A 21,619-nucleotide genomic window follows, 5' to 3' on the forward strand; every position below is an offset into this window, starting at 1 on the left:
TACAAACAATAGTACGCAAGTATAAACACCATGGGACACGCAGCCGTTATACCACTCAGGAAGGAGACGCGTTCTGTCTCCTAGAGATGAACGTACTTTGGTGCGAAAAGTGCAAATCAATCCCAGAACAACAGCAAAGGACCTTGTGAAGATGCTGGAGGAAACAGGTACAAAAGTATCTATATCCACAGCAAGGAAGAAGCCACTGCTCCAAAACCGCCATAAAAAAAGCCAGACTACGGTTTGCAACTGCACATGGGGACAAAGATCTTACTTTTTGGAGAAATGTCCTCTTTCTGATGAAACAAAAATAGAACTGTTTGGCCATAATGACCATCTTTATGTTTGGAGGAAAAAGGGGGTGGCTTGCAAGCCGAAGAACACAATCCCAACCGTGAAACACGGGGGTGGCAGCATCATGCTGTGGGGGTGCTTTGCTGCAGGAGGGTCTGGTGCACTTCACAAAATAGATGGCATCATGAGGAAGGGAAATTATGTGGATATATTGAAGCAACATCTCAAGACATCAGTCAGGAAGTTAAAGCTTGGTCGCAAATGGGTCTTCCTAATGGACAATGACCCCAAGCATACTTCCAAAGTTGTGGCAAAATGGCTTAAGGACAACAAAGTCAAGGTACTGGAGTGGCCATCACAAACCCCTGACCTCAATCCTTTAGAAAATGTGTGGGCAGAACTGAAAAAGCGTGTGCGAGGAAGGAGGCCTACAAACCTGACTCAGTTACACCAGCTCTGTCAGGAGGAATGGGCCAAAATTCACCCAACTTATTGTGGGAAGCTTGTGGAAGGCTACCCGAAATATTTGACCCAAGTTAAACATTTTAAAGGCAAGGCTACCAAATACTAATTGAGTGTATGTAAACGTCTGACCCACTAGGAATGTGATGAAAGAAATAAAAGCTGAAAGAAATTATTCTCTCTACTATTATTCTGACATTTCACATTCTTAAAATAAAGTGGTGATCCTAACTGACCTAAGACAGTGAATTTTTACTAGGATTAAATGTCAGGAATTGTGAAAAACTGAGTTTAAATGTATTTGGCTAAGGTGTATATAAACTTCCGACTTCAACTGTATGTGGTTGGTCCCCCCTTTGCTGCTATAAAAGCCTCCACTCTGAGAAGGCTTTACACTAGATGTTAGAACATTGCTTCAGGGACTTCCTTCCATTCAGCCACAAGAGCATTAGTGAGGATGGGCACTGATGTTGGGCAATTAGGCCTGGCCGATCCACACCGATCTCGACAAACCATTTCTGTATGGACCTCGCATTCTGAAACAGGAAAGGGCCTACCCCAAACTGTTGCCACAAAGTTGGAAGCACAGAATCGTCTAGAATGTTATTGTATGCTTGTAGCGTAAAGATTTGCCTTCAATGGAACTAAGGGGGCTAGCTCAAACCATAAAAAACAGCCCCAGACCATTATTCCTCCTCCACCAAACTTTACAGTTGGCACTATGCATTTGGGCAGGTAGCATCCGCCAAACCCAGATTCGTCCGTCGGACTGCCAGATGGTGAAGCGTGATTCATCACTCCAGAGAACGTGTTTCCACTGCTCCGTCTAATGTCTAATGGCGGAGAGGTTTACACCACTCCAGCCGACGCTTGGCATTGCGCATGGTGATCTTAGGCTTGTGTGCGGCTGGTCGACCATGGAAACCCATTTCATGAAGCTCCCGAAGAACAGTTCTTGTGCTGATGTTGCTTCCAGAGGCAGTTTGGAACTTGGTAGTGAGTGTTGCAAATGAGGACAGACGATTTTTACGCACTACGCACTTCAGCACTCGGCGGTCCCGTTTTGTGACCTTTTGTGGCCTACCACTTCGTGGCTGAGCCGTTGTTGCTCCTATAGGTTTCCACTTCACATTAACAGCACTTACAGTTGACCAGGGCAACTCTAGCGGGGCAGAAATTTTAAAAAAGTGCCATCCTATGACGGTGCGACGTTGAAAGTCACTGAGCTCTTCAGTAAGACCATTCTACTGCCAATGTTTGTCTATGGAGATTGCATGGCTGTGTGCTCGATTTTATACATCTGTCAGCAACAGGTGTGGCTGAAATAGCAGAATCCAGTAATTTAAAGGGGTGTCCACATACTTTTGTATATATAATGTATCTAATCAATGGAAGATGGAATTAAAATTACGGAATTAAAAGTTAAAGGAGAAGGATAGGCTACAACGACCAAGAGCCAACAGCTACTTAATATTCTGAATTGAGTTGTTGTTATTTGTAACTGTAGGAAGAGAAAGTGCATGCACTGCAGCCTCAATTAGCCTAGCTCGCTAGCTAGTTTATCTACAGTGAACAAAAATATAAAAGCAACATGTAAAGTGTTGGTCCCATGTTTCATGAGCTGAAATAAAAGATACCAGACATTTTCCATAAGCACAAAAAGCTTATTTCTCTCAAATGTTTTGCACACATTTGTTTACTCATCACCATCACCTCATGTTTGAGCATGAAAATGCACGGCCCAATGTCACAAGGATCTGTACACAATTCCTGGAAGCTACAAATGTCTGAGTTCTTCCATGGCCTGCATACTCACCAGACATGTCACCCATTGAACATATTTGGGATGCTCGGGATCGACTTGTACGACAGCGTGTTCCAGTTCCCGCCAATATCAAACAACATCGCACAGCCATTTGAAGAGGAGTGGGACAACATTCCACAGGCCACAATCAACAGCCTGATCAACTCTATGCGAAGGAGATGTGTCGCGCTGCATGAGGCAAATGGTGGTCACACCAGATACTGACTAATTTTCTGATCCACGCCCATACCTTTTTATTAAAAGTATCTGTGACCAACAGATGCATATCTGTATTCCCAGTAATGTGAAATCCATAGATTAGGGCCTAACAAATTAATTTTCTTTGACACATTTCCTTATATGAACTGTAAAATCTTTGAAATTGTTACATGTTGCGTTTATATTTTTGTTCAGTGTATCTTCTTGGTTTGATGTATTCAAGACTGGTACTACGTAATCATATTGGATGATAAATAACCTAACTATGGCAGGTATTAGTCTACCATAGAGTCGGCTTGGTTGGTTGCTGTCTCTCATCTCTCCCTCCCTTCTCCCTGCTCCCCATGTCACTCGCTCACAGTAGCACGCCCCCTTCCCCGCCTGCTAGAGCAGCATCTCTCTCGCCCTCCTCTACCTCGCGCTTTATCAGCTCCGGTTAATAAAGTAGCTTAAAAACGTGACTTTTCTGCTGCTTCTCTCACTCGGATCGGGTCTGGATCCGACCAGGTCTATACAAAACGGGTCTAGTTAGTTATTCATTTTTTGGACCTAACTTGCTTACCACTTCTTCCATGTGGTTTCTTCCTTCGCAGACTCCATGAAATGATGACCTCTTCTTAAATATTTGGTCAAATTATAAATTTTAAGTATGGTTTCCTAGAAACTTACCCCTTTGGCTCAACTTACCCCACTCTCCCCTACTGATTTTATTTTGTGCATGAGTAGGCATTTCATAATCTGAATTTCACTTAAATTGGAAATGGTCCAATTCTCTAATTATTAGTAAATCATTAAACCACATACAAATGATCAAATGTAATGTATTTTGATGATTGCTAGTTAATCTTGGCTTATAATTGCTTGATAAATAATATTGTTTATGTCTTTCTCTGTTTTCCTTTTTAACAGGGTAAAACATCATAACATCCTCCAGCTGGTTGATGTCTTTGAAACTAGAAAGGAGTACTTCCTCTTCCTGGAGCTGTGAGTGTTATTGGAAATTATTGAATGACGTTGGTTAGTTGTTGTTTTGTTGTACTCATTCCCTTGAAGTCATTGTGGTGCCGTCCCAATGATTACACCATTTTACGGAGAGTACAAAAAGATAGCCTACGTCCTGCAGACTTTCCAATGCATGCTTCCCTTTCTGAACCCCTGTGTGAAATGTCTATTTTCCATATTCTGCAGGAGAATCTCATTTTAGTCATCTCATCTGAGAGTTGATTTGATTTCTTGAGTGTTGCAAGAGAGCTACAGTACATTTGAATGATACGACATATGACAGTGGTTTTCTCTGGATGTTCTTCTCTGCAGAGCTACAGGCAGAGAGGTCTTTGACTGGATCTTAGACCAAGGCTACTACTCAGAGAAGGACACCAGCAACGTTGTCAGACAGGTGTTGGAAGCCGTGGCCTATCTGCACTCCCAGAGAATTGTCCACAGGAACCTCAAGGTATACTTACACACAGGACACTGCTCCCATCTGGTGTTGTATAGAGGCTATTACACCACAGGCCATTCAGTTGGGTGCCAGCATTAGAAATGAAGCTACTTTGCCCTCTGCCTTGATTTTTATTCAATTCAATGGCACCCTGAGTAATTGTTTAACCTGACAATTATGTATATTTTTGTAATGCTTTCTACAAAAATTAATTATGATGTATTCAAATGTACACTTTGTTTTGTCTCACACAGCTGGAGAACTTGGTGTACTTCAACCGCCTGAAGCACTCTAAAATAGTGATCAGTGACTTCCACCTGGCCAAGCTGGAGAACGGACTCATCAAGGACCCCTGTGGAACCCCAGAGTACCTTGGTGAGTGGGTAGGGAAGAGGGCAGATCATAGACTTATGGGGGCATATGGATTTGGCATGAGAGTGGTACAAGTCTTTGGCCAACTTTAGAGCTGTACACCATCTTGCTACCTCTGGGCATTCCATTTTTCTATTCATAAAATATTGGATACTGTGTGTCTTCCTGCAGCTCCTGAGGTGGTGGGACGTCAGAGGTATGGAAGGCCAGTGGACTGCTGGGCCATCGGGGTCATCGTGTATATTCTGTGAGTGTTCTTTATCACCTACAGTTGAAGTCGGAAGTTTACATACACCTTAGCCAAATACATTTAAACTCAGTTTTTCACAATTCCTGACATTTAATCATGGTAAAAAATTCCTTGTCTTAGGTCAGTTAGGATCACCACTTTATTTTAAGAATGTGAAATGTCAGAATAATAGTAGAGAGAATGATTTATTTCAGCTTTTATTTCTTTCACCACATTCCCAGTGGGTCAGAAGTTTATATACACTCAATTAGTATTTGGTAGCATTGCCTTTAAATTGTTTAACTTGGGTCAAACGTTTCGGGTAGTCTTCCACAAGCTTCCCACAATAAGTTGGGTAAGGTTTGTTGGCCTCCTTGCTCGCACATGCTTTTTCAGTTCTGCCCACAAATATTCTATAGGATTGAGGTCAGGGCTTTGTGATGGCCACTCCAGTACCTTGACTTTGTTGTCCTTAAACCATTTTGCCACAACTTTGGAAGTATGCTTGGGGTCATTGTCCATTAGGAAGACCCATTTGCGACCAAGCTTTAACTTCCTGACTGATGTCTTGAGATGTTGCTTCAATATATCCACATAATTTCCCTTCCTCATGATGCCATCTATTTTGTGAAGTGCACCAGACCCTCCTGCAGCAAAGCACCCCCACAGCATGATGCTGCCACCCCCGTGCTTCACGGTTTGGATGGTTTTCTTCTGCTTGCAAGCAACCCCCTTATTCCTCCAAACATAACGATGGTCATTATGGCCAAACAGTTCTATTTTTGTTTCATCAGACCAGAGGACATTTCTCCAAAAAGTACGATCTTTGTCCCCATGTGCAGTTGCAAACCGTAGTCTGGTTTTTTTATGGCGGTTTTGGAGTAGTGGCTTCTTCCTTGCTGAGCGGTCTTTCAGGTTATGTCGATTTAGGACTCGTTTTACTGTGGATATAGATACTTTTGTACCTGTTTCCTCCAGCATCTTCACAAGGTCCTTTGCTGTTGTTCTGGGATTTATTTGCGCTTTTTGCACCAAAGTACGTTCATCTCTAGGAGATAGAACGCGTCTCCTTCCTAAGCGGTATGACGGCTGCCTGGTCCCATGGTGTTTATACTTGCGTACTATTGTTTGTACAGATGAACGTGGTACCTTCAGGCGTTTGGAAATTGCTCCAAAGGATGAACCAGACTTGTGGAGGTCTACAATTTCTTTTCTGAGGTCTTGGCTGATTTCTTTTGATTTTCCCATGATGTCAAGCAAAGAGGCACTGAGTTTGAAGGTAGGCCTTGAAATACATCCACAGGTACACCTCCAATTGACTCAAATGATGTCAATTAGCCTATCAGAAGCTTCTAAAGCCATGACATCATTTTCTGGAATTTTCCAAGCTGTTAAAAGGCACAGTCAACTTAGTGTATGTAAACTTCTGACCCACTGGAATTGTGATACAGTGAATTATAAGTGAAATAATCTGTCTATAAACAATTGTTGGAAAAATTACTTGTGTCATGCACAAAGTAGATGTCCTAACCGACTTGCCAAAACTATATTTGTTAACAAGACATTTGTGGAGTGGTTGAAAAACGAGTTTTAATGACTCCATCCTAAGTGTATGTAAACTTCTGACTTCAACGGTAAGTTCACTTAAGTTTACAGTGTCTTGCACATACAGTACTAATGTCATCGTCCTTCTCAGGTGACTATCAACAGTCTTGTTTTCCCTTTCTCTAGCCTGTCAGGAAACCCCCCTTTCTACGACGAAACGGAAGATGAAGACTATGATAATCATGACAAAAACCTTTTCCGCAAGATTCTGTCAGGAGACTATGAGTTTGACTCACCGTACTGGGATGATATCTCTGACTCAGGTATAAAGCATAATGTAATATCAAATTTTAAAAAAGTACTACGTATCACATTTAGGAACCAGTAAACAGGTAGATGGGAAAAGTAAGGTTTTTAGGGATGTCCACTTTTGTTGCACCAGAAGAGAGAAAGAGCAGATGTGTACTGTATTGTTCTTGTTGATTTCTTCCACAGCAAAAAGCCTGGTGTCATGTCTGATGGAAGTGGAGCAGGATCAAAGACTGACTGCACAGGAGGCCATCAACCATGAATGGTATGGATCCAAGATTGAAATACATACCAATTTCTGTCTTCTCAAGTGTACAGTATGTGTATGTGTTTTGGTGGGTTTTCTGTTTACCTGGCCCTTGTTTCAGGATTTCTGGGAATGCAGCCTCCAATAAGAACATCAGGGATGGAGTGTGTGGGCAAATTGAAAAGAACTTTGCCAAAGCCAAGTGGAAGGTACGCTTCCTTTCTGTCAAACTTTTAAACAAAATGTTTACAACCATATCTGAACTGGGCTACACCGTAGTATGCATATTGCATGAATGTTGTGCATGTGAAGTTCTATTCATTTACTGGACAGTTTGTTCAGTTAGATTAGCCCCGCGCAACTCAGTTGGTAGAGCATGGCGCTTGCAACGCCAGGGTTGTGGGTTCGATTCCCACGGGGGCCAGTATGAAGAAAACAAAAAAAACATGTATTCACTCACTAACTGTAAGTCGCTCTGGATAAGAGTGTCTGCTAAATGACTAAAAATGTAAATGTCTTCTAAAAATATCCTTCTATGGTCTTGGTCTTCCACAGAAAGCTGTAAGGGTCACAACCCTGATGAAGAGGCTTCGAGCTCCAGAACAGAGTGACTCCGGTGCCTCCAGCCCAGTTCCAGGGGCCTCCGCTGGCCCTGTCACCCCTAGCAACACTCCAGTACCCCCAGCTGATGCTTCTGAGGGCACCCCTGCCAGCACAGAGGCCTCAGTCAACCTTCAGGTTCCTGATTCACAGAATGCACCCACCATCATCACTCCTGATTCCCAGCCCCAGCCCAGCCCAGCTCCTGAGGAGCCAGAGGCAGAGCCCCTGGAACGGTGTAACGGGGACTCAGCAGCACCACTCCAAACACCCCCACAAACACAGGAGGATCAGAATGGCTAGACAGAGCAGGACCAGTGTCACCCTACCCTGTAAATAAGGCGCTGGCATGATGATCCATAATCTGCTTTATGCCTAGCCCCACCCACCCTCTTGCAGCATTAGTGCAGCATAATCTCAGTCAGTTTTTTTTTTTTTTGCCTTTGCTCTGCACCCTGTGATTGTTTGAATGGTCTGTCTATCTTTTGCATTGTTATCGCTCACTCTTTTCCCCTCTAGTTGTGTTGATACTCATCCTTTTGAAAATGTTTCATGAAGTGCAAGGAAGACATACATCTAATATTTGTTTTGAGCAGGTCTCACACTTTCTCTTCACTGAATTACTTTTCATTTGATAGAAATCTAAATTCTATCAATTTATCTATTTGAATCTACATGTTTGTAATGGCCTGCCACCTTGGTTAGAGGGCAACTTAGAGAGCAATCTCAAAATCTGTTTTCTACTGTACCGTACCCAATGTTAGTGAGAAATGGTCTGATAACTGCTTATATTCTCTCTGTATACTCTTTTTTGGAAAGAAGAAGGAAATCTGGTGAGAAAAGCTGTATGCTTGATTATTGGTCCAAATAAAATAGTGTATAGGCCTTTATGAACATTTTGCAAATAGTAGCTCATGTTGTATGTAAGTTTAAGATAGTGTCAAGCCAGTTAAAGAGTGTGTTATTTATGTTTTAAGCATCTTTTAGCTGAGCTGAAGTGCTGCCAAAGTATTATGTAAATCTATGAACTGAGCAATATTTGTATTGCTGTATAAAACTGTGACACTTTTCAGAATTGTTTTTAATTGTGACTGATCAGTATGATTTACATGTTCATATGCCATGACCAGCCAATTCCACCTGATTGCTTTTCAAATGACACATTCGTCATTGATCCTAAAATGTGTTCCTATGTAGGTATGGGACGGTAGAAAATATTTTAAACAGATCATACCCTTTTCACATTATTGTTTTTGCCATTTCATTTTTGCCCATGAATACCTGTAAAGCTGAAAAATATTTTCTTAATTCACTTTGTCTGATTCATATCATGGGAGCCACCACAAAACAAAGTGTGACAAATCAAAGCAATGATTGAATCAATCCTCACACATTTAAAAGAATGCTATATGGTTAATGTATGAATTAATTATTTAACAGTATGCTTTTATTATGTATTTATTTAGCTAATCTACTTGTACATTTTCTTGTATTTTGAGTCATGTCCCATATGTAGTCTGTATTTCTTGACTGTAATCTAAAATAAAATGTATTGGGATTCACAAGTTATCATTTTGATGCACAATGTATAGGTGCTGCATCGATGCCCAAAAGGTGAGTTGCAAGACTGTGTAGGTTTATGGTCCAGAGCAGTTAGCATGTTAACCCATTACACCCTCATCATTTTGCTATTTGATTTTGAATTTTAAGACCCCTTGAAGTAACAAAAAATATATATAAAACAATTATTTCATGAACATTTTTATTAGGCCTTACTGATATTATCCCATACAAACACATTGCATTACAGATTCACTAAATGGAACAACAGATAGTCCCCACAAAAAAATCTAAAGGAAATTTGTTCTGAAGTGTGTCCTATATCTGAGAAACATAAGAAATATGTATTTAACCCCTTATTTTTGGCACTGAACAGTCTCCATATATAGTTCAATTAATTATTTTAACTGGTACCTGGGGACCTTCAGAAGAGTCTTGTGAGGCCTGTGGGCGTCAAAACAACCAACATGTACAGTGCATTCGGAAAGTATTCAGACCCCTTGACTTTTTCCACATTTTGTTACGTTACAGCCTTATTCTAAAATGTATTAAATAGTTTTTTTCCCTCATCAATCTACACACAATATCCCGTGATGACAAAGCAAAAACAGGTTTTTAGAAATGTTGGCAAAAAAATAAAAATATCACATTTACATAAGTATTCAGACCCTTTACTAAGTACTTTGTTGAAGCACCTTACAGCCTCGAGTCTTCTTGGGTATGACGCTACAAGCTTGGCACACCTGTATTTGGGGAGTTTCTCCCATTCTACTCTGCAGATCCTCTCAAGCTCTGTCAGGTTGAATGGGGAGCGTCGAAGCACAGCTATTTTCAGGTCTCCAGAGATGTTAGATCAGGTTGAAGTCCGGGCTCTGGCTGGGTCACTCAAGGATATTCAGAGACTTGTCCCGAAGCATCCCCTGCGTTGTTTTGGCTGTGTGCTTATGGTCGTTGTCCTGTTGGAAGGTGAACCTTTGCCCCAGTCTGAGGTCCTGAGTGCTCTGAAGCAGGTTTTCATCAAGGATCTCTCTGTACTTTGCTCCGTTCATCTTTCCCTCAATCCTGACTAGTCTCCCAGTCCCTGCCGCTGAAAAACATCCCCACAGCATGATGCTGCCACCACCATGCTTCACCGTAGGGATGGTGCCAGGTTTCCTCCAGACGTGATGCTTGGCATTCAGGCCAAAGAGTTCAATCTTGGTTTCATCGGACCAGAGAATCTTATTTCTCATGGTCTGAGAGTCCTTTAGGTGTCTTTCAGCAAACTCCAAGCGTGCCTTTTACTGACGAGTGGCTTCCGCCAGGCCACTCTTCCAAAAAGGCCTGATTGGTGGAGGGCTGCAGAGATGGTTGTACTTCTGGAAGGTTCTCCCATCTCCACAGAGGAACTCTGGAGTTCTGTCAGAGTGACAATCGGTTTCTTGGCCATCACCCTGACAAAGGCCCTTCTCCCCCGATTGCTCAGTTTGACCGGGCGGCCAGCTCTAGGATGAGTCTTGGTGGTTCCAAACTTCTCCCATTTAAGAATGATGGAGGCCACTGTGTCCTTGGGGACCTTCAATGTTGCAGACATTTTTTGGTACCCTTCCCCAGATCTGTGCCTTGACACAATCCTGTCTCTGAGCTCTACGGACAATTTCTTCAACCTCATGGCTTGGTTTTTGCTCTGACATGCACTGTCAACTGTGGGACCTTATATAGACAGGTGTGTGCTTTTCCAAATCATGTCCAATCAATTGAATTTACCACAGGTGGACTCCAATCAAGTTGTAGAAACATCTCAAGGATGATCAATGGAAACAGGATGCACCTGAGCTCAATTTTTAGTCGCATAGCAAAGGGTCTGAATTACTTATATAAATAAGGTATTTCTGTATTTAATCCATTTTAGAATAAGGCTGTAATGTTGAAAACGTCAAGGGTCTGAATACTTTCCGAATGCACTGTACGTGTTCGTGAGTCTCATCTTTCCATAGAGGAGTCATAATAGTTTGTAAGCAAACCGGCCATTAGATCTTCTGCAAATTTGAGTTTTTTTTCTACATTGTAGAATAATAGTGAAGATATCAGAACTATGAAATAACATATATGGAATCATGTAGTAACCAAAAAAGTGTTAAACAAATCAAAAGATATGTTATATTTGAGATTCTTCAAAGTAGCCACCCTTTGACTTGATGACAGCTTTGCACACTCTTGGCATTCTCTCAACCAGCTTCACCTGGAATGCTTTTCCAACAGTCTTGAAGGAGTCCCCACATATGCTGAGCACTTGTTGGCTGCTTTTCCTTCACACTCCGGTCCAACTCTTCCCAAACCATCTCAATTGGGTTGAGGTTGGGGGATTGTGGAGGCCAGATCATCTGATGCAGCACTCCATCACTCTCCTTCTTGGTAAAATAGCCCTTACACTGCCTGGAGGTGTGTTGGGTCATTGTCTCCCGAGTGGTGCAGTGGTCTAAGGCACTGCATCGCAGTGCTAGCTGTGCCACTAGAGATCCTGGTTCGAATCCAGGCTCTGTCGTAGCCGGCCGCGCCTTGGAGACCCATGGGGCGGCGCACAATTGGCCCAGCGTCGTCTAGGGTAGGGGAGGGAAAGGCCGGCAGGGGATGTAGCTCAGTTCGTAGAGCATGGCGTTTGTAACGCCAGGGTTGTGGGTTCAATTCCCACGGGGGGTATGAAAAATAATAATAATTAATGTATGCACTAACTGTAAGTCGCTCTGGATAAGAGCGTCTGCTAAATGACTGAAAAAAAATAAAATAACATTGTCCTGTTGAAAAACAAATGATTGTCCCACTAAGCCCAAACCAGATGGGATGGCATATAGCTGCAGAATGCTGTGGTAGCCATGCTGGTTAAGTGTGCCTTGAAATCTAAATAAATCACAGACATTGTAACCAGCAAAGCACCCCCACACCATCACACCTCCTCCTCCATGCTTCACGGTGGGAACTACACATACGCAGATCATCAGTTCACCTACACTGCGTCTCACAAAGACACAGCAGTTGGAACCAAAAATCTCAAATTTGGACTCCAGACCAAAGGACAGATTTCCACCAGTGTGGTCCTCTGTAGCTCAATTGGTAGAGCATGGCGCTTGTAACGCCAGGGTAGTGGGTTCGATCCCCGGGACCACCCATACGTAATAATGTATGCACACATGACTGTAAGTCGCTTTGGATAAAAGCGTCTGCTAAATGGCATATTATTATTTTTACTATTATAATGTCCATTGCTCGTGTTTCTTGGCCCAAGCAAGTCTCTTCTTCTTATTGGTGTTCTTTAGTAGTGGTTTCTTTGCAGCAATTCGACAATGAAAGGCCTGATTCACACAGTCTCCTCTGAACAGTTGATGTTGAGATGTGTCTGTTACTTGAACTCTGTGAAGCACTTATTTGGGCTGCAATTTCTGAGGCTGGTAACTCCAATAAACTTATCCTCTGCAGCAGAGGTAACTCTGGGTCTTCCTTTCCTGTGGCGGTCCTCATGAGAGCCAGTTTCATCAAAGTGCTTGATGGTTTTTGCGACCGCACTTGAAGAAACTTTCAAAGTTCTTCTCATTTTCCGGATTGACTGACCTTCATGTCTTTAAGTAATGATGGACTGTCATTTCTCTGCATCATTCGTGGGGAACGACATATTTACTGTTGCCTTGTTTGTATGGAGGTCTATGAGAGAGTGTCGGATTTGGTCAACAAAACATTTGATTGCTAACTTGCTAAGTGAGGCTTATTTGATCAAATTGAAGTTTCGTCATGTTTAGGTTGCTACAAATGTACTGATATAAGTGGACGCACATGGCATCTTGGCAACTTTGAGAAAAACGATTGTATATCAGAGTTGTGTCTGTTGTTCCCATGCATATCTGCCCTCTCATTGGCTAGAATGTTCCCACTCACTTTAACACAGTAGTATGTTAGCTAACAATACACAATATGGGTTTCAGTAGATAAAGTAAAGTTAGCTAGCTAGCTAGGTGACTTGCAATAGCTTACTTATCTACCCACCGTATTTGTCATCTGCCCTCTTGGTGCTGGCATGAGCTATAGCTTAGCTTCTAGCTAAATCCAACTCTTTGTTTCGAATCCTCTTCGCTATATTCTGGTTGAAACATGTATGGTTGAATGTAACTGTCGTATCGGGTGAATGGTGGCAATTATTGCTGTCAACAAAGAGTCCGCTTAGGCTGCACCGTGTTTTAGAGGCTTTTATTAATATCACACGGTTACAGCATAAGTGACAGATGTCATGACATCCGGAGAGCGACGCCTCAGAATGGCCGCTCTGCCTTTCTTCTTCGTTTAGCCCCTACTTATAAACAATGCAAAAAGATGCTCCCTCTTCTGGCCAATCACCAGTCTCCCCTGTCTACAACACACTTCCTGTCTGTTGTATGTGGCGTTACACTAAAACATTCCCTCTTGATACTAAAATCAACATTCTTTCAGTTCCACTTAAAACATTTAACAAAGGCATAATCCCAATACACGACATAACCATGTAGCTAATATAACATTTTTAAAATGCTGCATTGTCGAATTTGTGTTGATGAGAGGAATCACTTGAAGCCATTGCGGTCTGGTCAGTGTCAGCTTGTATATTTAGCTTGCATATTTAGCCATGAATCCGCCAATAAACGTCCAATGGATCTATCGAACAAAGACAACCATATCTACATGCACAAAAACGTGTAGTGTGATCAGTATAACATAGAGCTTTAGCGAAATGCCACAAAGCAGGACTACATTTATTTTCAAGATACAATAGATCTCTGATTGTAAAACCTCTTCTATTTTTAGTCATAGATATGGCTACCTGTAGTTGTTTAGCTAACTTAGCTAGCTAGCTACCTAAGTTAGCCAACATAGGGTGTATCATTCAGCGCACAATGCCCAGACCTACCTTCCTCCTGGGCAATTATGTATGAAACACATCTCACTGACCTAGAAATGCCTTGGACATGATGAAAACAAGCCCAGATTCCACCAGGGTGAAATTCCCCTTTAAGAAAGCTTAACTTTGATATGTGTTTTTGGTTGTTGAGTCAATTAGACCATGCCCATTTAAAGCTTATATATATTTTTTAAGCATAATATTTAGGGTGTGTTAGGTCATTTATTTGTTTTTTACTGAAGTCAATACATAATTCAAATTCTGATCAAGTTAAAAGTACAAATGCGGGGTAATCAATCAAATCAATAAATGTTAAGTCAATAAATAATAAGCAATTACTCAAACAGTTATTAAACCAAAAATAGGCAAAAAAGAAGGCAACAAAAGTAAACAAAACGGGAAGATTTTGCTGTTTTTTGTTTGTATGTTTCGTTTCACAGTGTCTATTGAGGTGTAGGTCTTGATTGTTTGAGTTGGTAGTTTCTGCTTGCCTGTTTGGTCTGTTGGAGTGGTTGACGGTGGGTAGCGTCCTTGTGTTGGGGAAGGGGTAAGGTCTGAGCTGGCAGTGGCTGGGTGGAGGTGGCAGTTGTGGTGGCCGCTGCGATGTCCAGGGTTGAAGGAGGGATTGGGGCTGGAACCTGGAAAGCCTGGGTTCATACCGTGCTGGGGCCAGGACTGTAAACCATGAGTTGGTGCTGGACTGGGGACCGGGAAACAGGAACCGGGAACCAGGGCTGGTGCAGGTGCTGGGTTGGGGTCTAGGTCTGTAGATGGCAGGAAGGACACCTTCAGGAGCAAGTAGACACACAAGGAAGCCCTAGACCCGGAGGTCAATGGTGGATCTCCGCTTTGGTCTGCTCGCTCCGGGTGAAGGTAAGACCTTGGGTCCCTCCTCTGTACCTCTTCTGGTGTCAGGGCCAGTAAGGAACAGGGAGGAGGGATCTGGGCCTGTAAGGTCAATAAGTTCAAGGGGTAGGGGCTAGGATGGAGGGACCAGGGGTGGAAAAGAGTGGGGGGTAGGGAGTGGTATGGGGAAAGGTCTTGGAGGGGGAGACTGTTCTTCTGAGGGGGTAGGGGACTTCGGGGGGCCTGCGTGCTGACTTGGGGGTTGTGGTTTTGGTTCTGGGGTTGTTTTGTTGTCTGGTCTCTTGCTGGTGTGTTGTTTTGTCTTAGTTTTTCATTTGGATTTTGTGTGTTCTGGCCATTGTGGTTCTTCTTCTTGACTGTCAGAGGTGTAAAGGAATTGTGAGAGGTGGAGGGGGGCTTTGTTTAGGGGGGTGGGGTTGGGGACCGGCTCCCCTCTGGCCCGGGGTTTGAGGATTGGAGGTGGCCAGGAAGGGGGCGCTGGTGGAGAGGCCGGCAGAGGTGGGGGTCGTTTCTGGGGCATGTTGGGTGGTGGTGGAGGCCGTTTCTGGGACGTCTTGTGGGGTGGGGATTGTTTCTGGGACATCTTGGGAGGTGGGTTGGACGGTGCCTTTGGAAACTCCTGGCTAACTCCGTGATCCTGTTTTGTAGTATACCTATCTGGCAGTGTGTACAAGCTTAACCTTTCATCACTGAACAAAACATAACACATTAACTGGCATGACAATCAGTCTCATGGCCACAATGACACACCTCCAAGTCTTCTAATAGGCTGCCGCCACTACATTGCCCCCACTACCGCCACTACATTGCCTCCCTGAAATCCAACACAATGTCCTAGATGGGGATCTTCGGCGGCGGCGTCCTGGTTGCCATGGGGGGGTGCCAACCTGATCTCGAGACGAGGGCCTGTGGCAACAGCATCCGGGTGGCCGTGGGGGTCCCATCATGACCTTGCTCCTCAGGTGAGGAAGCCACTGCTTTGTCCGATGGCCCAGGGCTGGGTGGAGGAGTAACCACCTCGTTGTCCTCTCTGTCTTCACAAGGTGTAAGAGGCTGGTAAGGCACCAGCCGATCTTGATGTAGGACCACAACTTGTCCGCGAGTCTGAAGCTGGATGCGGTACACCACGTCAAAAAGTAGTTCCAGAACCATGCATGGGCCTTCCCAGTGACTGATGAGTTTTGGGCTCAGACCACACTTGCGACAGGGGCTGTACACCCACACTTCTTGGCCAGGTTGGAAAGGCTGTCCTCGGCAGCGGGTGTTGTATGTCCTCTTCTGCTTGACCCCTGCTTCTGTCAAGCGACATCATGCAAAGTCATGGGCTGTGTCCAAGTGCTGCTTAAGGGGATGGGGGTACTGCTGTTTCTACAAAATTTCTCCCTGATCTCTGTGGAGTTCTTCCGGTGCTCCAAACCGGCAGAACAGCTCCTCAACCAGCTTGTTGGCAGTGGCCAGTTTGTCCCACCGGTAGTAGTAGGTCTTGGCTTCAGGGCACAGGGGTGTGACTCTGAACCAGCCCCGAACTGTTGCCAACACTGGGTCGCCTTCCTGATCCCTCTTCAGGTCTTGGCCATTTCAGGTTTCCAAGGGTGCTGAGCTCCTGTCTGCTGCCTGAATTGCTGCCACTGTGGGCAGGAGACCCTCCTTTTTTCCCCAAATGTGGGCAGTGCTTGCAGTCTTTTTTTTTGGATGGGGGAGGTAGATCAGCTTTAATATTGCAGATTGTTCCATCAATGTAATTGTCTGCATCATTTCCAATCCCCCATATATTTTTTTTGTAAATATATCAAATATAAATATTTTCCTTGATTATTTTCCCCTAACCCTACCACTCCTCCCCTAATTGGAGTAAACTAATGGACAACAACACTTAGGCTTCTACTTCCAGCTTATACATACTATATACATTTTATGGACCCAGGATATTTTACAATAGTTATCTTTTGTTTGTTTTTAATCCCATCCTTCAGCTCCACTCAACCCCTCCCATCTATCTCTGAACACCATCCAGTTTTGATTTCTATTTGCCATATCTTTTTCAACTGTGCTGTAATGTTTCACAAAAGTTATCTTTCTATTCTCATAGATTCTACATATTGTAAATTAAAGATAACAATTTTGACTTTTTAAATCACCCAGCAGTGCTATTTGCAGAGTTAGCTCCATGTAAATGTTGCAATTCTTCAGCCATTCCTGAACCTGTGATCAAAAACAAGCTACATATGGACAGTACCAAAACAAATGATTTAATGATTCTGTCTCTTCGCAGCAAAATCTGAAGAGCTGGGATGGTTGTACTCCCCATATATATATACAGTGGGGAGAACAAGTATTTGATACACTGCCGATTTTGCAGGTTTTCCTACTTACAAAGGATGTAGAGGTCTGTAATTTTTATCAAAGGTACACTTCAACTGTGAGAGATGGAATCTAAAACAAAAATCCAGAAAATCACATTGTATGATTTATAAGTAATTAATTTGCATTTTATTGCATGACATAAGTATTTGATCACCTACCAACCAGTAAGAATTCCGGCTCTCACAGACCTGTTCGTTTTTCTTTAAGAAGCCCTCCTGTTCTCCACTCATTACCTGTATTAACTGCACCTGTTTGAACTCATTACCTGTATAAAAGACACCTGTCCACACACTCAATCAAACAGACTCCAACCTCTCCACAATGGCCAAGACCAGAGAGCTGTGTAAGGACATCAGGGATAAAATGGTAGACCTGCACAAGGCTGGGATGGGCTACAGGACAATAGGCAAGCAGCTTGGTGAGAAGGCAACAACTGTTGGCGCAATTATTAGAAAATGGAAGAAGTTCAAGATGACGGTCAATCACCCTCAGTCTGGGGCTCCATGCAAGATCTCACCTCGTGAGGCATCAATGATCATGAGGAAGGTGAGGGATCAGCCCAGAACTACACGGCAGGACCTGGTCAATGACCTGAAGATAGTTCGGACCACAGTCTCAAAGAAAACCATTAGTAACACACTACACCGTCATGGATTAAAATCCTGTAGCGCACGCAAGGTCCCCCTGCTCAAGCCAGCGCATGTCCAGGCCCGTCTGAAGTTTGCCAATGACCATCTGGATGATCCAGAGGAGGAATGGGAGAAGGCCATGTGGTCTGATGAGACAAAAATATAGCTTTTTGGTCTAAACTCCACTCGCCGTGTTTGGAGGAAGAAGAAGGATGAGTACAACCCCAAGAACACCATCCCAACCGTGAAGCATGGAGGTGGAAACATAATTCTTTGGGGATGCTTTTCTGCAAAGGGGACAGGACGACTGCACCGTATTGAGGGGAGGATGGATGGGGCCATGTATCGCCTGCTGGGGCACACTCACCTGTTCGGGGGGCTTCAGCTGCTCCTTCTCATCTGGAGGAAGGATCTTTGTGGGGCTGTCTGTTCACAATTCCTGCGGTTGTGGTTGCATTATTCCACTGCTTCGAAGTTCCATCACAGAGTCTTTCATCTGGAGTTTCCGCATTCCAACATCTAGGCATGCCCCTGCTTGACTGAGGAAATCCAACCCTAGGATGTAGTCATCTTGGATATCGGCCAACCAGAACTCATGCTCTAACGAGACATTGCTGACTCTCACCGATAAGGACCTCCGGCCTTCATGTCCGCAAGCTCCTGTCACTGTGCGAAGACATACCGAGGTAGAGGTCCAACCCAGAAGGCCTGGTGTCTGGAAAAACACCAGGCTGAATAAGGGATATCGTGGAATCTATCAATCAACGCCTGCCAGGCCTCCCCGCTGTTGCCGCATGGAAGGTAGAGGTCCTGCATCTGGCCCAAACGACCAACAAATGTTGTTGGATCCTCTCTGTTGTCAGGGCCCGGAGGAAGGCATGTAGGGCCAGTTCATCTTTATCAGCTGTGGCAAACTGGGGGTACCCTCATCTGGCGTAGTAACGCATATCTGCAGCCAGGGCGCCAAGGCTCTAACCTCCCTTTATCTTGTAACTTGCTAGCTTCTCCCGCATGCTCTCGCTGGAGTCTCTACTGCCAAACCTCTGCCTCAAGGTGGTAGTTAGGAGGTGTAGTCCCTCCACTGGTCAGAGCTGAGGTCTAGTAGGTCCCCTCCAGAGGCAAGCTGCACAGCCATTTCCTCTTCAGCCCATCCATTTTGCCACGCGGCTAGCTGAAACTGGGCTAGGTAGGGTTTCTAGGGCTCCACTCCCCCATAGCAGGCAACCTTCACTGACCGGCTGGGCACCTCATTCCTTGGACCACTTCCCGCCGAGGCTCAGCTCCTGTAGCAGAGTGCTCATTTCTTCCTCTTCTTGCCCGGTCTTCTTCACCAGATGCTTCACAGGCTTGGGTGTATAGCTATCCCAGTTCTGACACCAATGTAATGGTGACTGTCTAGTAGACTTTTTGGTATCACATGCACTTACTAGATGTCAAATCCTCAAAAGGTTCTACAGCTGTACCATTGAGAGCATATTGACTGGCAGCATCACTGCTTGGTATGGCAATAGCACCGCCTTCGATCGAATGGTGCTACAGAGGGTTGTGTGGACAGCCCAGTACATCACTGGGCCGAGCTCCATGCCATCCAGGACCTCTATATCAGGCGGTCTGAAAAGAAGGCCCGGAAAATCATCAAAGACTCCAACCACCCATAGACTATTTTCTCTGCCTCCGCATGGCAAGAGGTACCGGTGCATCAAGTCTGACACCAACAGGCTCTTGAACAGCTTCTATCCCGAAGCAATACGACTGATAAATAGCTAACAAAATAGCTACACGGACTACCTGAGTTACCTCTTTATTTACCTTTTATTTCCATCCTTGCACTGTCTCTATGCACACTCACAGGGCCCTACACACTCACACACAATGTCACTCCAACACACAAACAAACACTTACTCCATAATTTGCCCGCTCACACATAATATACACATAGATTTATACTGACTCTACACACCCGCACACCCACTCACATACAAACTGCTGCTACTCTGTTTATCATATATCCTGTTGCCTAGTCCCCTTACCCATATACATATCTACCTCCATCACTCCAATATCCCTGCAAATGTAAATATGGTATTTGAAGGGGAAGGGGGTGTATTTGATCTCCATCACATAGGACTTGACAATGGTTAATCAAATCTCCCAATTTTTGCCTGTTTTTGCTCAATTCTGCATGCCTCCTCAAACAGCTGCAACTGTATATGCATTCGTAAATCAAGTCCTTTCTTGAGTTGAGCTCAGGGATGGAACAACTGTTGAGCATCTGCATTAATGGTTGTTTGTAGGGGAAAGGGGTTGAGTGTGTGTGTGAGTGAGTGATTGAGTGAGTGAGTGAGTGAGTGAGTGAGTGAGTGAGTGAGTGAGTGAGTGAGTGAGTGAGTGAGTGAGTGAGTGAGTGAGTGAGTGAGTGAGTGAGTGAGTGAGTGAGTGAGTGAGTGAGTGAGTGAGTGAGTGAGTGAGTGAGTGAGTGAGTGAGTGAGTGAGTGAGTGTGTGTGTGTGTATCCCACATCTGTTGCTAGGGAGTAATGATGTTAGGGACAATATAGGATGAATCACAATAATTGTTTGCTAAAATAATAATTGCTTGCCAAAACATTTATTTTTGTAATGGCAATCCTGGTTAGAGGTAACAATTATTTGCATTAACTGCCTAGATTATTAAGAATATTATTTGTTAATTATGGAAATTAAGATACGCAGGATTCTTTATATACAGTGGGGAGAACAAGTATTTGATACATTGCCGATTTTGCAGGTTTTCCTACTTACAAAGCATGTAGAGGTCTGTACTTTTTATCATAGGTACACTTCAACTGTGAGAGACGGAATCTAAAACAAAAATCCAGAAAATCACATTGTATGATATTTAAGTAATTAATTTGCATTTTATTGCATGACATAAGTATTTGATACATCAGAAAAGCAGAACTTAATATTTGGTACAGAAACCTTGGTTTGCAATTACAGAGATAATAAGTTTCCTGTAGGTCTTGACCAGGTTTGCACACACTGCAGCAGGGATTTTGGCCCACTCCTCCATACAGACCTTCTCCAGATCCTTCAGGTTTCGGGGCTGTCGCTGGGCAATACGGACTTTCAACTCCCTCCAAAGATGTTCTATTGGGTTCAGGTCTGGAGACTGGCTAGGCCACTCCAGGACCTTGAGATGCTTCTTACGGAGCCACTCCTTAGTTGCCCTGGCTGTGTGTTTCAGGTCGTTGTCATGCTGGAAGACCCAGCCACGACCCATCTTCAATGCTCTTACTGAGGGAAGGTGGTTGTTGGCCAAGATCTCGCGATACATGGCCCCATCCATCCTCCCCTCTATACGGTGCAGTCGTCCTGTCCCCTTTGCAGAAAAGCATCCCCAAAGAATGATGTTTCCACATCCATCCTTCACGGTTGGGATGGTGTTCTTGGGGTTGTACTCATCCTTCTTCTTCCTCCAAACTCGGCGAGTGGAGTTTAGACCAAAAGGCTCTATTTTTGTCTCATCAGACCACATGACCTTCTCCCATTCCTCCTCTGGATCATCCAGATAGTAATTGGCAAACTTCAGACGGGCCTGGACATGTGCTGGCTTGAGCAGGGGGACCTTACGTGCGCTGCAGGATTTTAATCCATGACGGCGTAGTGTGTTACTAATGGTTTTCTTTGAGACTGTGGTCCCAGCTCTCTTCAGGTCATTGACCAGGTCCTGCTGTGTAGTTCTGGGCTGATCCCTCACCTTCCTCATGATCATTGATGCCCCACGAGGTGAGATCTT

The 21,619-nt window shown here is 44.0% G+C and overlaps 1 protein-coding gene across 1 annotated transcript in view; it reads left to right on the plus strand.

Moving 5' to 3' along the window:
• The window catches only part of LOC311133829 (caM kinase-like vesicle-associated protein), a 47,968-nt gene extending 38,879 nt beyond the window's left edge, over positions 1–9,089 (plus strand). Inside the window, exons 4-11 of the mRNA XM_084167423.1 lie at positions 3,689–3,763; positions 4,094–4,232; positions 4,475–4,595; positions 4,764–4,839; positions 6,553–6,689; positions 6,862–6,940; positions 7,044–7,131; positions 7,478–9,089. Coding sequence (XP_084023549.1) covers positions 3,689–3,763; positions 4,094–4,232; positions 4,475–4,595; positions 4,764–4,839; positions 6,553–6,689; positions 6,862–6,940; positions 7,044–7,131; positions 7,478–7,825 — 1,063 coding nt within the window. The 3' untranslated portion in view covers positions 7,826–9,089. The remainder of the gene's footprint in view (positions 1–3,688; positions 3,764–4,093; positions 4,233–4,474; positions 4,596–4,763; positions 4,840–6,552; positions 6,690–6,861; positions 6,941–7,043; positions 7,132–7,477) is intronic.
• The last annotated feature ends 12,530 nt before the right edge of the window (positions 9,090–21,619 follow it).

Source organism: Coregonus lavaretus (assembly GCF_964263955.1).
Source record: "Coregonus lavaretus genome assembly, chromosome: 8".
Lineage (NCBI taxonomy): Eukaryota > Metazoa > Chordata > Actinopteri > Salmoniformes > Salmonidae > Coregonus > Coregonus lavaretus.